The sequence below is a fragment of the Nasonia vitripennis genome, chromosome 5, assembly GCF_009193385.2.
Source record: "Nasonia vitripennis strain AsymCx chromosome 5, Nvit_psr_1.1, whole genome shotgun sequence".
Lineage (NCBI taxonomy): Eukaryota > Metazoa > Arthropoda > Insecta > Hymenoptera > Pteromalidae > Nasonia > Nasonia vitripennis.
The window spans coordinates 376,378-391,271 of NC_045761.1; the positions used below are offsets into that span (position 1 = coordinate 376,378).

Consider the following 14,894-nt stretch of genomic DNA (forward strand, 5'->3'; position numbering starts at 1 on the left):
TTATGATGACGGATTATAGGATACAACAAAAATTATTTAACCTTTTTTAATGTACGATTGCAAGGAATAAAGAGATAAATCAAATGAAGAAAATATTTTTAAAAACATTTTTTATTAATTTTATTATAATTATTATATAATGATATGAAATTACGGCACACAATGATCGTTTTCTTTTCTTTATATAATATAATATAATAACAACTTTTTACACACGTAAAAAAGTCATCTATCCATTCATATTATGTAAGTAAAAATGTACATGGTATATAGCAAATGACATTTGTACATCTATATAATATTTGATGTTGACCTAACATAATTATAATATATAAATTAGTAATTAAATATAATTTGCCTAAAAATTTACCATTACTAAAACTCTGTGTTTCATTGTTCTGACATTTTATAAAAACTATATAACTCCCCCAAAACGAAAAAATATATATATCTACGTCAAGTTGAAACACATTTTTTACTTTTACTACTACTCGTATTAACGAACTTAAAACAGTTGCTTCATTGGCTCTATTTGAATTAAATAATAACTTTTAAGAGCACGAAGACGCATTTATCGTTTGATTATAATGTTCAATTGCTTGCGACTAAGTTAATAAAATATCAAATTAACTAACAACATATACGCGACTTTATCACAACGTATTTAGCCAACAAGATCTTCCAGGCACCGGTGCATATAGTTTTTAAAAATCATATATGCACATTCAAACGTTTATGCATATAGATATATTAATCCTTAAGTATAAACATGATGTATATTTGTAAATATATTTATATAAAAAAGGAAAATTGCGAGGAGTAATATCTTTTTTCAGGCACTCGCGAAAATTGTAATGGTACAGTCCCTTCTTGTATTTTAACATTTCTAACACTTTCTGCCTTTTCTCAGTTCCCTGAAATTTTGCAATTCAACTCCATACGTCACTGGAGTAACGCTTCTGCGAATCCATCCTCTTTATGTAGTCAGCAGCTTGAAGCTCGGTCATGTTTCCCTTCTCCATTACCACCTTCAAGAGGATGTTGTGTACGTCACGTGCCATGTTGCGCGCATCACTGATAAAAAATAGTCAAAATAAATGTTTGGAATAAAAATAAACAGAAAGCAGTTGAATGAAAGAAATAAATGTACGAAACTCACCCGCAAACATAGATGTGCCCATTCTTTTCCCCGATAACTCTCCACAATTCTTCCTTATTCTGCTCTAGCAAATGTGTCACATAAACCTTGTTGGCCTGCTCCCTACTAAACGCGGTGTGCAGAGTTAGAGTTCCACTATCCACATATTGTTGCAGTTCTTCGTGATAGAGGAAGTCTTCGTCGCGCTTTCGGCAACCAAAGTAAAGAATCGTGTCACCGACTTCTTTGCCTGGAAAATTGAAAAAACAAACAAATAAACAAACAAACAAAATGATGTAGTACAACGTACTTGCGCGCTGTCTCCAAAAATCGATCCAACAGCCAACTATATACATACCGTCTTTTTTAGCGACATCGCGCTCTTGGATAAATGCTCTGAACGGCGCTATTCCAGTTCCAGGTCCGATCATGACAACCGGAGTAGTGGTGCGCGATGGCAAGCGGAATTGGGACTTGCGGACAAAAATCGGCACAAGGCAAGGAGGATCCGAAGGATGCTTCTCCTTCAGCCAACTAGTCGTTACACCTCGATTGATCCTACCAGTTGGAGTCTTGTACTCCACGACCACAGCAGTGATGTGAATTTCGTTCGGGTGCAACTGCGAGATGAAGGATTTTATCGATCAAAAGTGTCGAGCAATTATGCAATGATAAGGAGATAAAAACATAGAAATATACACATACCTTGGGCGAGGAAGAAATTGAGTAGTAGCGGCATTGCAGTCTTGGCAACAACTCGCAAAGGTGATCGAGAGCTGGCTTCAAGCTTGGAACGTCCTCCAAAATGTGCACAATATTCCTGTTTTCTTGGATGACCCACTGTTGGAAGAGAGCTTTGCCTTCGGCGGTGGTGGAAGACATCAGTTTGAGCCTTTCCTTGTCAGCGGGATCGCTGCAGTACTCCGCAAGTTCTTTGAGAATGTGCGTACGAGGGTTGCTGGTGATGTCCAAGTAATGCGTCAGCGCAGTTCGGTAGGTACAAGGACAAGGGAACGGGTGCTTCTTGGTAGACTCCTCTGCAAAATAGTCGCGAATAGGAAGAAATTAGTGGCTGGTACGCACACCGAGAGCAGGTCTACAACGCATGATCAAAAAAGCTGAAATAAGTTTGTACCATCAGTGTTGGTCAAAGTGATGACAGTGTCGAGATCAACTTGACACTTGGCGCCAAGTTTGTTGACCAGTTCAGCGCTGTTGACGGGATAGACAGCCAAATGGTCTCCAGCTTCGTAGCGCATCTTGGAGCCTTCGATGTTGAATTCGATGTGCATGCACGAGCGCTCGGAGGTGGGACCATGGAGCTCGCGGTTGATTTTGACGGGTGCCAAGAAGGGATTTTTGGCATCGTACGGTCTGCAATCATAAAGCGTTCGCCGTCGCGATGAAGCTCGTATCTGATTATAGGTCAGCATTTTCTATGCATATTAATTTTTACTCACGCTCTTTGGTTCTTGAACGAGTGGAGACGGGCGATCTCGCCGCTGTAAACCTTGTCAGCTGGCATATCATTGTGCTCGGTGAGTTTGTACTGACGAATGCTAACGTCTTCGCCGGCGCCTTCGATGTTGAAGTACTCGCAAACGGCTGGCCAAAACTTGTCCTTCCACGTGATGAAATCATCTTCGATGCTACAAAGCGGAGGTGAAATTCGTTAATCGCTCTCGGTGTTTTGGCGCGCGTGAACGGTCTTTCGGGAACGTTACTCACTTTGCATCATCGTCTCCAAGACCGCACTCCACAACGCGATTGGCTCCCAGCTGCTCGAGTCTGTGATCAACGTAGAGAGCGACTTCGTTGTAATGCTCGTAGGTCTTGTTTCCAAGTCCGAACACCTGGAACAAAAAGATGTCCTTATTTTGACAATCGGCTCGAGATTCGGAAATGTCGTAAAAAAAGTCGGGAAACTCCGGCGCTCGTGCATTAAAATTTCTGCAAGTCACGATTACAAGGCAAAATTAAAATGGAAAAAAGTGCACCTCGGATGGTGCGCAGAGCGCGAGACTGGCAGCGTTCGTCGTCTGCCCATCGAAGCAGTAGGCGAGCGTGCGGCGCGCCGCCGCACGTGCCAGCGACCTGACGACTCTCATCGTCGAGTCGCAACGACTCTTGCGACTCTTACTGAGCTCGGCATTCCCCGCGACTCTGCAAGTCTGCTCGAAAAAACAGCTTCGAGCCTTACGTAATCTGTCGCGCGCGAACCTTTGAAAATCGTGCGAGATTACGTTCGCGCACTTGAGCACTACTCGCCACTACGGCGAGGTTATGTGTGCTGTGAGCTGTTCTGCTTCTGACTTTCTGAGACTGCGCGCCGCGCGACTCGCGAGGAGATTGAAAGGGGGCGCGACGCGGGCCGTAGATACACAGAGTAGACACGCATTATCTACGCGTTTTCGAGCGTTATTCGATTCGCCATGCGATCCGCGTGGCTATTTAAGGAGGCCACGTGCGAAGTGAGCAAAAATCAACTCACGGCGTAATTCAAGCCGTTGAGGTCGGCGTCGCCGTTCTTCAGCCAGTCGACGAACTCCATGGCGTTGTCGGTGGGGTCGCCCTCGCCGTAGGTCGCCAGGCAGAAGACGGCCAGGCTGTTGGGTATGGACTTCATGTTGACCAGCTCCTCCTGAAATGCCACGGCTCCGAGTTACTCTCGCGCCTCCGATTAACTCAACTCCAAACAAGCCTTAACTCACCATGTCGCACTCCTCGGGGTCGGCGACCATGCCCTTGAGCTTGTAGCGGATGCCTTCCTTGGCGAGTCGGCCGGCGAACTCCTCGCCGGTGCCGGTCTGGCTGCCGTAGAAGACGACCAGGCTGCGCCCGGAGCTCTGGAGCTTCTTGATGAACGAGTTCTCCGAGGGCGTGAGCGCCGTGTACGAGGTCGGCCTGGAAGGGAAACTTGCTTGTACTTGACAAATCGGGATACGCAGCGGTGATACGCAGCTATCGCTAAACACGTATACTGACTGTATGGTGTAGGACTTGGTGGCGGAGGTGTACTCCTCCTGCTTGTTCCGCTTGAGCAGCCACCAGGCGGCGACGAGCAGGAGGAAGCCGAGCAGGATCATGTCCAGGGTGCTGAACATCGGCTCGTCGACGATCTCGCCGGAGTCCTGGCCACCGGGCAACACAGGGGAGCCGGACATCCTCACGGCTTTGGGCAGCGACGCGTCCACGGTCTGAAACCGATCGGTCGAGCACGCGCGATTATCACCTGTCACTCGCTCGGCATCGGACGATATATATCGAGGAAGCGATTTCTAGTCTCTCTGTTTTTCTCCGCGTCGGATATAGGGGATAACGAAATTTCTCCTAAGCGCGCCGACCGCTCGTTCAAAGATGCAACAGATGCAGTCGGAAAACTAATCATAAGGCGTCGTCGTCGTCGTCGTCGTCGTCGTCGTCGTCGCCGTCGTCATCGTCGTCGTCCCGAAATTCCTGCGACGATCCTTCGAGAAGGGAGAGATGAGAGAGAGAGACGAGAAAACCGGTGGACGAGAGAACCGGTATTTCGCTTCTGCTGCTGCAGCGCTCGCGCGCTCGTGCGGGAGAGTAGGAAGAGGGTAAGATTCTTTCGTGCAGGAGGAAAACAAGCGCGGAGTGACTTATGTCACCGACGGTATTCCATTCGTTTTTCTTCGCAATCGTCATCCGCGTCTAATCCTTCCGCGAGCGTAATGATACTGTTTTTGCAGCCGCGTCGACGCGCGTTTTCCTTTTGTGTAATAGTTATGTCGCGATCAGCTGCCAGTCATGTTTTTTGAAACGGCTCTACTGCGACTTCCCTGCACTCTCGGATCAGACGTGCACGCACACGAGTTCATTCACACACGCTCGCACAAAGTACGTACTTGATTGCAATCTGCATTTTAAAAATTCCGCGGCACCTGTCAATTCAAAGCTCGCGGCTACTCTACACTGAAAAAACAACACAGCCATTTTAACCGAACTCGCGCCAGTAACCCGTCATTGTACGAAGACTCGCCAAGATTACCGTAGAGTTCAGCAGTTTTAACGAATCAGTTTGGTCGTTTTTGCTGGCGTCAATTTTACGAGTCGCGACTCGCCAAAACTACCCGCAGTGGCACACCGTTGTTCTTACTGAACGGTTAAAACTACCGGACTTTACAGCAGAAACGACTGTGTTTTTTTTCTCCAGCGTATATACAGATGCACTGGCGCGCGTGTAAATCGTCATTCGAATCAAGGTCGCGCGCGACGTTCATTGCCACGTCTCGTGCGGCGAGTTTTTTTTTGCCATTTCCGACGCGACGCGTAAGTGTAGGATGAGCGAGCGAATTGCCGACTCGTCGCGGGTTCGTATCTCCGGGCGGAAACTCGGGCGTATGTATGCGACTATATGTACAAGACCGACTAGCGTCGCACTGTCACGGGTGTAAACAAGTGAAGTCGAGCCGTACAATGTTATGATTGGGTATCGGCGCGAGGGAAGACGAAAATAAGCCGCGCGCAAGCATCGCTCTCTTTTGTTATGGCTGAACACACGTAGAGGCGCGATAGCGATAGGATCGGGCTCGAGATTATAGATTGTATAGCCGCAGTCATCGTGACTCTTCGCGCTTTATCGGAAACTAGTGTCCTTGCTCGCATATGTTACGAGGAGGAAAACAATCGTCGGGGCCAATCGTACGCGCTAAATAAAGCGAATCGTCGTAGATAGACGAGCGATAAAGCATTCAATTAAACGCTCGAACACGGCGGGAGCCGGTGACGATAGGCCGATATACCAAGTTCGACGACTCGAGTGCATTTCGCGGATCAGCGCAAATTCGTATCTCGGAGCACTCGAGGAAAAACAGCGCAGGAACGAGTGTACGGGGCGGACAGGAGTGCTTCAGGAGTGGACGGATTCGCAAGGTCGATTGATAACCGCGAGCTACATTACGTAACGACAAACTACGCATCGGGAGAGGAAACTGCTAGATAATGAGGCTCCGAGAATCAGAGTGTTTTTCCGCGACGCGCGCAGCTCGATAAATCACCGCTAGCTTACATTATAGGTAACGGGAGAGGAAGCCACTAGATAATCTTTTCCGATATATCCTCCGTAATAGCCTCGCTTTCGCGCAATCGTCGGCGAGCAGCACTTGTCGCCGGGCGGCGCAGACAATTAAAGCGGAATTACAATTTCAAATCGGCGTCTCTCTCTCTCTCTCTTTCTCCCTCGCGTCATATGCAATTTCACTCGGGGCTCGCTCTGACTCTGCAATTATTTTTGGTGGCTCGCGCGCCGGGGAAAACGGAGTAATTGTCACGTTCGCAGGGGGGGGGGGCATTACCGCGGGCTTATGCATCGCACAGAGCGGGAAGAAACCGGTGCGTCCACTTTCACCGACGCCGCGGCTGTCGCGCGCTCGATTCTTCTCGTTCGCCTTTTACGAAAGTATAATCTCGAGAACACTGACACTCGGCGAAGACTCACCGGCAGATCCATGGCTGGAATTGAAATCCTCCCTCGGCGGGGCAGGACGCTTTCAAAAGTGTCTGAAGAATTCGGAGCTCTGAGCCGCGCACTCGCGTTTTTCGGGACTGGAGCGGCCGGGTGTACGCGCACGAGTGTGTGGAGGAGACGCGGTACGCGCGAGGTGCAGCGCGAAACTGAAAGTGCCGCGCGGCGCGGCGCGGCGCGCAGCGCGGAAAACGAGCAAGTCATGCGCGTGCGCGCACTCGCGAACTATAGCGACGCTCGATCGAGTCTCTAGCGAATTCAACAACAATAGCTCATACAGGTGTGAGAGCGACCTGCTCACGGTTTTCGGCTATCGTTGCTATCGCGATGCGCGATTAATGCATTCACGAGGCTCACATCGAAGGCAGAGCGTTTACCCTGATCCAGATTTTCCCCCAGGCGCGTTGAAAGAAGCTTCGCCGCCGCGAAGGCCTCGGCCGAAGGAATGCGTTATTTAGCAGCAAGATCATCCTCGTATGTGTATATACACTCGCGAGTGCGAGGAGGAAAGCAATCGCTGTCGAAAATTAGACGGCCGAGCGGCGATATTTTCCGTCCGAGGAGAAACCTTTCCGGCATCTCTTTCCTCGCGTGTACGTGACAAATTTCGCCGCTCGCGCGTACTTATGAATATTCAAGCGCGGAGCGACGGCGGGGGTGACGCGCAATCGTGGATATTCAAATCCGGTGCCGCCGCGACTGTTGCGGATCACATGCGCGCTATGTGTCGTACGTGTAGCGACGAAGTGGCCGGCTGTAGGAAGTACCCGATGATTTTCCGCGTCATTCGAGCGAACGTAGGAAGGTATTGCTTTTATAACTTTCGTCGTGAATACGCAGACGCGTCATGCATTGTGCGCGACTGTGACGAGATCTGCTTTTTATCAATCTAAGATTAGCTGCATGCGAATCGATCGACCTTTCCTTTCTTCTGGGACGATTCTATCTTTTATCGTCGATTGATTGAGGCAACAATTGCAGATAACGAACTTGGAAGGAACGAGCAGCGTAGCCGCGAGAGGTGTGCTTTTAAAATTCACCGTGTGATACCGCGATGCGCGTGCGCTGGCCTTTAAACAGGACAGTGACCATGAAAAGAGCGAGAGACGATGCCGCGCGCGCGCGCACGTTGCGTGGTGAATTTTTATTTTCCGTCGGTCGCGTTTCATTGAAAACCGCTTTTTGCTCAAAGATTCTCAAGTTCGTCGCGTTAGTAGTCGGCCAATCGAAATTTTCCAAAATTCGAAGCGCTCTTCCGACGCGCAACGGACGCGATCGCCCGGCCTGATAAATAATTGATGTCGGAAAATAATCTGCGCCAGATCGGAAACGCGTATATGCGCGCGCGCGCACACGGCATCAGCGTGATGTACCTGACATAACTTCCTATCGTTTGCGTCACTACTCATTTACACAAATAACATCTCGACATCGCTGTTTCCGCAGCGCATACTCGATCGACGCGACCTGCCGCAAGTGGATCGCCGCGAAGTGCATACAGGTTTATGTATTGTTATCGTGAAAGATTAATTTTAGAAGCGCTCCGTACAGCCTGGAGACGGATTTATGCACGCCTTACCTCTCGCAGTATTAAAATTAGCTCTTATTATTCGACTCCTCTTTTTACCGTTATACCTTTTATCTCACAGAGACGTGCTTATCTTATGCGAAATCGGCGCGCGAACCATTCGTACAGTTCTTCTATCAAGCGTTCGAATCGAAGAGGATTTAAGTTAGCAGTCGCAAGTCTGCAATTATTTCGAGCTATTGCCTGCTGTCCGACCTAATGCGAGGCCAATCTACGCATGAATTCCAGTTTCTTATCGACGACAACTTGACGTTATGCAACGTAAATTCGAACGAGAAGCGCCGTGCCGGTCGTTGCAACGTCGTTGTCGTGCGACGTCACGAGAGGACGTAGCACACTCTAACGACAACATCATGACTGTTTCATTTCTTTCTTTTTTCGGTAATTACGCACAGCAGCAGAATTCGTGTCTCGAATTTTCTCAAGTTACACGAACTTCTCGTTAGAAAGAACGAGCTTAATACACGGTAATCGGGAATATTAAGATGAGTCTGCAAAAGTGCGTCCAAGCAGTACTTACTGACACGAGCGCGCAATTTTTTCTCCACCCCCCCCCCCCCCACCCCACCCTTTGCGACACGCGCGCGCGACGAGAAAGTCGAAGAAGAAAAACAGCTCCGAGCGCGCCGTGGAAATGGAAAGTTAGCCGTGAGAGTCGACGCGGCGCACTGCAACGAGCCGGAGGTTTTCAAGAAAGTCATCGGCCGGTTCGATTATGCGATAAGAGCCGGGCGACAGCTTGGTTGCACGCCTGTGAGATGAATATCGGCCTTCTCGTCGCACATTTTCTGCTTGAGATTTCGCATGCGCCACGCAGATGCTGAAGAGGGGGGAGTTCATTATTCGACCGATCACATTTATAAGATAGCCCGCGCGTCTGCACGGGATCGCACGTCAAAACCGTGTCACTAAAGGAAATCAACGTTTCTGCCCTGAACTTTGATCTTAATATTGCATTATTCATGCTCCCGAGCGAGCCAACGGCAGAATTTCGATTATTTCTCGTGAAAAGGCAGTTCGCGCTGTAGGTGAACAATTTAGTAAGTAACAAGTACACGATGGCGCGTCGAATTTTTCACAAATAAAAGCAGCGGCGAAATTTTCTAGCGCGAGACTCGCACATGAGTCAGAGCGCGCGCGCGCGCGCGGTCAATTGATGCGGCTGCAAGGCGTAAGTGCTCCTCTGCGCGGACGTGTCGAATATCGAGGAAGCAGCGACGAGATTAACGATGCAATCAAAGCTCGCGGCGTCGAGTCTATTACGTAATGCCGATATCGCTTTGAAAACATTGAGGACCCATAGCCCTGACTCGCAGACGCGTCGTCGCAGGACAAGAGCAAAAAGGCTCACCTGTTGCATGCACTCGCCGGACGACGAGCTCGCTCTATACTTGTACATATAAACGATCCGGGCGCATATAGATAGAGTGCAGCCACACGCGCGTGCGCAGACCGATGACCGAACGCGTCTCACATGTAGGCACCTATACGAGATAGCTGGCTTCTTTCATCGTACAAATTTTTATATCGCCCATAGTCGCTCAAGGAGGCCGACGACGCGTCTTTCTCGCTCTACGCTCTCTGGGCTGGTATAGCCACCACTAATTACCATACGAGTTATGCTAGGCTCGAAGGTACAAGGCCAGACGCAAGACGCAAGACGCAACAGCTGATGCCGATCGAGACGAGCGTATGATAATTACTTAAACGCAGCGCGGCGTGGCGGAAGAGACCTTCAGCCTCCATCAGCGAGAGGAGTCTGATGACTCTGCGATCGAGCGAGCGAGCGAGTACTCGTATCGCGGCGTAAATAGTGTATACGTGGAACGAACGCGACTCGGAGAAAAAACTCACCCAAGTATACTTCGGCGATGCACTGGAGCTGCTGGCATTCGTCGCGCCTCGCGTGCAACTGCGATCGGCTTCCACGTGTATGTACCTTGTGCTACAGTCTCTACAGCTATATATAGCTATACAGGTGCAGTGTATAATCTAGCTGCGCGCGCGCAGGAGCTGTCCGTGGAGCGAGTCGGGTGTCCGAGCACTGCGACGGCGACGCGCAGCCCCTCCTGAACTAATAACTAATGCTGTGCTCTGCTCTTGCCCGCGTATAATGTATATTGCCGTAGCGAGGCAAGAGGCAGCGCCTCCTGTGGAGGCGGAGTGCGGAACGCGCACACGTTATCTCGTTCCAGCTGTCGTGGCGCTTCGAGAGTATCGATGTTGCGCGCGTTCGCTGAGCGAGTTTTAAAGTTGACGTAAATTTGGTCAGAACTCAATGAGAAATACTAATATAAAAATGTCCTTCAATTTTCTCGAGCCTACTATTCTACAATTATAATACTGCGTTATCGCATGCCTTATATAATTTACAATACTTTATATACATTATAGAAATAATCGTGAAAAAGAACAAGCCCTGCAAGCTGCTTATTGTCGCTGAACTCTCCATCTGCGCATTGCAATTTGCACGTCTCGTAACTCGTTGTCGTCGGTAGGTATACGCATATGAAAGAAGAGACTCGGGCTCAGTTCTGGCAATTCGAGCACTTGGGTATTCTTCGGTCCTTCATCCGCACTTTCTTCGTTTCCCGGTTGAGTCCTGAAAGCGAGGAGTCGAAAATGAGAATAAAATCACGACGGCATGACACAGACGATGCTTTCGAACAAAAGCTTCGCGTGCGGTGTACGAGGCACGTTAAATATATACCTATAGACTCGGCCGATGCGTCCACGCGTGACATCATCCGCCTCGGATAGACGAACGCACGTATACGGCTTTACACAAAGTGCCCGCGGCTATTCTCTCGCGCGTACCGATTCAAAATACAATAGAGTAGCTGTAGACGTTCGAATTTTCAAAGGCAGGACGTGCGCGTGTTTTTCAACGTTTGACACGAAGGCCCGCGCGCGATAAGCGCCCTTTGTGGCATGAGAAATCCCTTTTTCACGAGTCAACGACCTCCGCGAGCGGAAAATAAAAGGGAGACGAGTGTGGGAGCGCTAAGTGAAAAAGCGCGTACTTATCAAGTCGGTGCCGAGGGCTATCGGCTCGAGTCGGGCGCTCTGCACCTCTCTGAGGACACTGGCGTTGAAGGCGAGCGCCGCGACTCTGGCAAAGAGCTCCGAGACCCCGTCGCCTGTCCTGGCGGAAACGGCCCACAGCTCGGCCCTCATGCGGCGCGATATCTCCAGCGCCTTCTTCTCCACGATCTCGTACACCTGGTTCGACTGGGGCGAGAGACACGTACAGTCAGCTGCGTTTCGATAAAGCACGACAATGTGTATAACGTAATTGCGTCGGAATTCCGTCTACTCACGAGCAGGTCCCGCTTGGTGCCGACGAGGAAGATGTGGTAAGGTCCGGTGTTGCTGCGGTTCGCCTCGGTGAGCCACTGGGCGCAGTGGTGCAGCGACATCAGGCTGCCCAGGTCGAAGACTATCATTATCACTGCGGCGCAAACAACGGGGGCATGAATGTGCGAAGCGAGTGGGAATTAAAAAATAGCCGGGGGTTACTGGCGTACGTAATTACCGTTCGCTCCCCTGTAGTACGAGGCGGCGATGCACTTGAATCTCTCCTGTCCCGCCGTGTCCCAACTGCGCGCAGAGAGAACAGAGAGAAAACGGCCTGATTAATGATTAATTCGCTGCATACTTAGGGCTCTCGATTAGCCATGGATTCGTTCGCTTTCCATCGGGAGAAGACGGGAATACGTACATTTGCAGGTTGAAAGGAACTCCGAGTACGTCGAATCGCTCGACCTCGAAATCCACGCCGATCGTCGCCTTGTAGTTGTTGTCGAAGGACTTGTGACAGAAGCTGGAATATATCGAGGTTGCAATGCAATTTATAGAGGGAGCGACGGAAGGAAGCGGCATAAGTATATATGCCACATACGCACTCACCGATTGACCAGGGAAGTCTTGCCGACCGCAACGTCGCCGAGCACAATGACTTTCGAAATGCGCGGAAGCAGCGGTTGCGCAGCGCAGACCCTGCGCACCACCGGGCTGAAGTCCCGCTCGTGGTAGGCCGTCTTTTCTTCCGAGTACGGCGCCGGCCACTTTCGGATCTGAAATAAATATGTACGTCTGTAGGTACATACAGGCGTAAACTTTTCACGCGCCTTTCGAGGATGTTGGCTTTGCTCGACATCAGCTACACAATACACTATGCAATTGCGTAAGAATAGCGCGCCGGATTTGCATTTTTCCGCGAGGATGCAGCTTGCAACGAACTTTTCTCGAGCGAGTAAAATATGAGCGCGTCCACCTACCGTCCTGTCGCTGCTCACGTCGCTGTTGATCATCTTGTAAATCGCGGAGCGGCTCTCCAGCATATCAGCCCCAAAGCAGCGGGAGCGGCGGCATCAGTGATCAGGCAACTCTCCGAAGTGTAAAAAATGTCAACACGCGCGCGACACACACAAAGAATAGACAAAGAAGAGCAGAGGACGCGGACTGTAGCCGGTTGCCGCGGCAGGTGCTGCGAGCGGAGTGAGCGCCGAGCGCGCGTTTCACGTTTCCAAGCGATGGACGCGGCTCTCGCGCAATACACAATGACGCGGTGCTGGGGGGACCGGGACTCGCGTTGCATTGTGCGTGCGCGACTGCATGGTCACTCGTCCGGATCGCTCTACTACTCGCAAAGTAGTATGCTGGCACACGAGTGGGGAAAGCGCAGGGAAATGACCGACCCGGCGTGTGTGCTTTTTTTACGCGCCTGAGGAAATCACCGGCGAGTGTTTTGTTTTTATTCTATTATCGCTTATCATTTTTCAGACTAGTGTGGATGCTAAGAAATATGGCCATCGGAGTCTCATTGACAATATAGCTGTACGATCACGATGTGCGGATTCTTCGCCGGCGGTAAATAGCTTTTATCGTGATTCGTTTGAATATTTCCCGCGTCGTTGATAACGGGTACTATTTCCGTTCATTTCAGTGCCTCAACGACCCGCGTGGTGTCATACCGCTCTAGTCGCGGAGGCAATCTGGTTTCCGGTGCTCTGGACTGACACTCTTTTCACATCAAAATGGCTCCGAAACCGAAGCCCACGGAGAAAGCAGGTAATTTCAACGTGTTTTTCTCAGTGTAAAAAGCAGGAAAAGCCGAAAATCGACGTGTCAGTCGAACATGCACAAGATCCTCGTAGAGCCGAAAGTTTTTGTGCGGTTTAAATATCCAAAAAGGTTGTTTAAAAAGTGATAACCTGTTTGGCCATGTGGCCAGTTGCTTACATCGCTCACATGGTCGTTTGTTTATCAAGTTTTTAATTTGTCAATGCTCGTCGCATCAAAAATACTCTGTTCCGCCTCTTCGTGCATCGTTATTTCCTTGTTTTTTCCCCTCGTTTTTATCAACAATGAGCATTTTTTTATCCACATCTTACCTAACCTCAAAATGACTTCGACGAAAACATTCAACACTGCTTGCGTTACATTGCGTTGTTCTTTCAGCGGGTAAGGCCGCCGAGAAGAAGCCAGCAGCGGAGAAGAAGGCTGAGAAGAAGCCAGCAACCGCTGCTTCTTCGACTGCCAAAGTCACCAAGCCCTCTGAGAAGAAGCCTGCTCCAGCACCCGCAGCAGCCAAGAAGGTAGCAGCAGCAGCCAAGCCTGCAGCCAAGCCCGCAGCTAAGCCTGCAGCTAAGCCAGCCCAGAAAGCTGCCTCCAAGCCTGCGGCCGCCAAGCCCAAAAAGAATGTCCAGGCTCAGAAGAAGACCCCTAAGGGAGGAAAGGCTGCTCAGCCTGTACAGAAGGCCCTCAAGGCCCAGAAAAAGGTACAGACTTTCTCTAGTTGTGATATCCATTCGTTGAGGAAAATTGCTTGGCTCTAATAGAGTTTTTGATGATGAAATTTTGTGTGGGAATCTCTTTGAATACCATGAAAAGACGTTTTTAACACTCCTGATCATACTAGTAGCAGTCATGAATTCTTATTTTTAAACCAAACAGATGTAATTCATAAAAACCATACGACTATTACAGATCCTGAAGGGTGTCCAGGGATCTCGTGTGAGGAAAATCAGGACCTCTGTTCACTTCCACCGGCCAAAGACATTCAGGCCACCAAGGAACCCCAAGTACCCACGCAAATCTGTACCCAACAGGAATCGGTAAGTTCATTTCAGCATTGTAACAAAATTTTTAACAATAGAGTTGTTTCATAATGTGATGAAAAATATGGGAATCTCTTTGAATTCAAATTGAAAACAACTACATCCTGAATTTTACTACCATAAGATTTGCTTATCACATAATATATTGCTCCTTTCTAAACGATCTGAATTTTCTTTTCACAGCATGGATGCAGTCAACATCATCAAATTCCCTCTGACGACTGAAGCAGCCATGAAGAAGATTGAAGACAACAACACTCTGGTGTTCATTGTACATACGCGTGCGAACAAATACCACATCAAGTCTTCAGTTAAGAAGCTGTACGACGTTGACGTCCTGAAAGTAAACACCCTCATCAGGCCTGACGGCAAAAAGAAGGCTTACGTTCGCCTGACAAGAGATTACGATGCTCTTGACGTTGCCAACAAAATCGGCATCATATAAGTGTTTATAATCTACTTGTATAAAAATTAAAAAAAATCACCTGATAAATAAATCCTTTACAGGTACAAATTGCTTTTAATTTTTCTATCCTATCTCTGTAACATCATTATTAA

At 49.1% G+C, this 14,894-nt stretch overlaps 3 protein-coding genes across 8 annotated transcripts; 1 reads left to right on the top strand and 2 right to left on the bottom strand.

The window, feature by feature from the left end:
- Positions 1 to 95: 95 nt before the first annotated feature.
- LOC100121805 (cytochrome P450 reductase) lies at positions 96 to 10,374 on the bottom strand. Of its 6 annotated transcripts, none has more exons than XM_031932181.2 (11): positions 10,069 to 10,374; positions 4,124 to 4,335; positions 3,850 to 4,042; positions 3,630 to 3,779; positions 2,867 to 2,991; positions 2,599 to 2,787; positions 2,274 to 2,512; positions 1,844 to 2,175; positions 1,497 to 1,758; positions 1,160 to 1,388; positions 96 to 1,074 (listed from the first exon to the last, which is right to left on the bottom strand). In XM_031932181.2, exons 2-11 carry the CDS (start codon positions 4,300 to 4,302, stop codon positions 930 to 932), a joined length of 2,043 nt encoding a protein of 680 aa, XP_031788041.1. In that variant the 5' UTR covers positions 4,303 to 4,335; positions 10,069 to 10,374; the 3' UTR covers positions 96 to 929. The 6 variants fall into 6 exon arrangements, with proteins under 6 accessions (XP_031788041.1, XP_008201759.1, XP_032456043.1 ...); XM_008203537.4 differs by lacking the exon at positions 10,069 to 10,374 and adding an exon at positions 6,600 to 6,779; XM_032600152.1 differs by lacking the exon at positions 10,069 to 10,374 and adding an exon at positions 6,583 to 6,777.
- LOC100119686 (60S ribosomal protein L23a) lies at positions 4,786 to 14,846 on the top strand. The gene is made up of 6 exons (XM_016986873.3): positions 4,786 to 4,999; positions 13,000 to 13,086; positions 13,163 to 13,287; positions 13,678 to 13,997; positions 14,206 to 14,333; positions 14,520 to 14,846. Exons 3-6 carry the CDS (start codon positions 13,254 to 13,256, stop codon positions 14,779 to 14,781), a joined length of 744 nt encoding a protein of 247 aa, XP_016842362.1. The 5' UTR covers positions 4,786 to 4,999; positions 13,000 to 13,086; positions 13,163 to 13,253; the 3' UTR covers positions 14,782 to 14,846.
- On the bottom strand, positions 10,501 to 12,925 carry LOC103315339 (ras-related protein Rab-34). The gene is made up of 7 exons (XM_031932216.2): positions 12,495 to 12,925; positions 12,124 to 12,290; positions 11,936 to 12,037; positions 11,750 to 11,814; positions 11,535 to 11,665; positions 11,238 to 11,445; positions 10,501 to 10,816 (listed from the first exon to the last, which is right to left on the bottom strand). The coding sequence occupies exons 1-7, from the start codon at positions 12,555 to 12,557 to the stop codon at positions 10,743 to 10,745; spliced, it is 810 nt and encodes a 269-aa protein (XP_031788076.1). The 5' UTR covers positions 12,558 to 12,925; the 3' UTR covers positions 10,501 to 10,742.
- Positions 14,847 to 14,894: the final 48 nt, after the last annotated feature.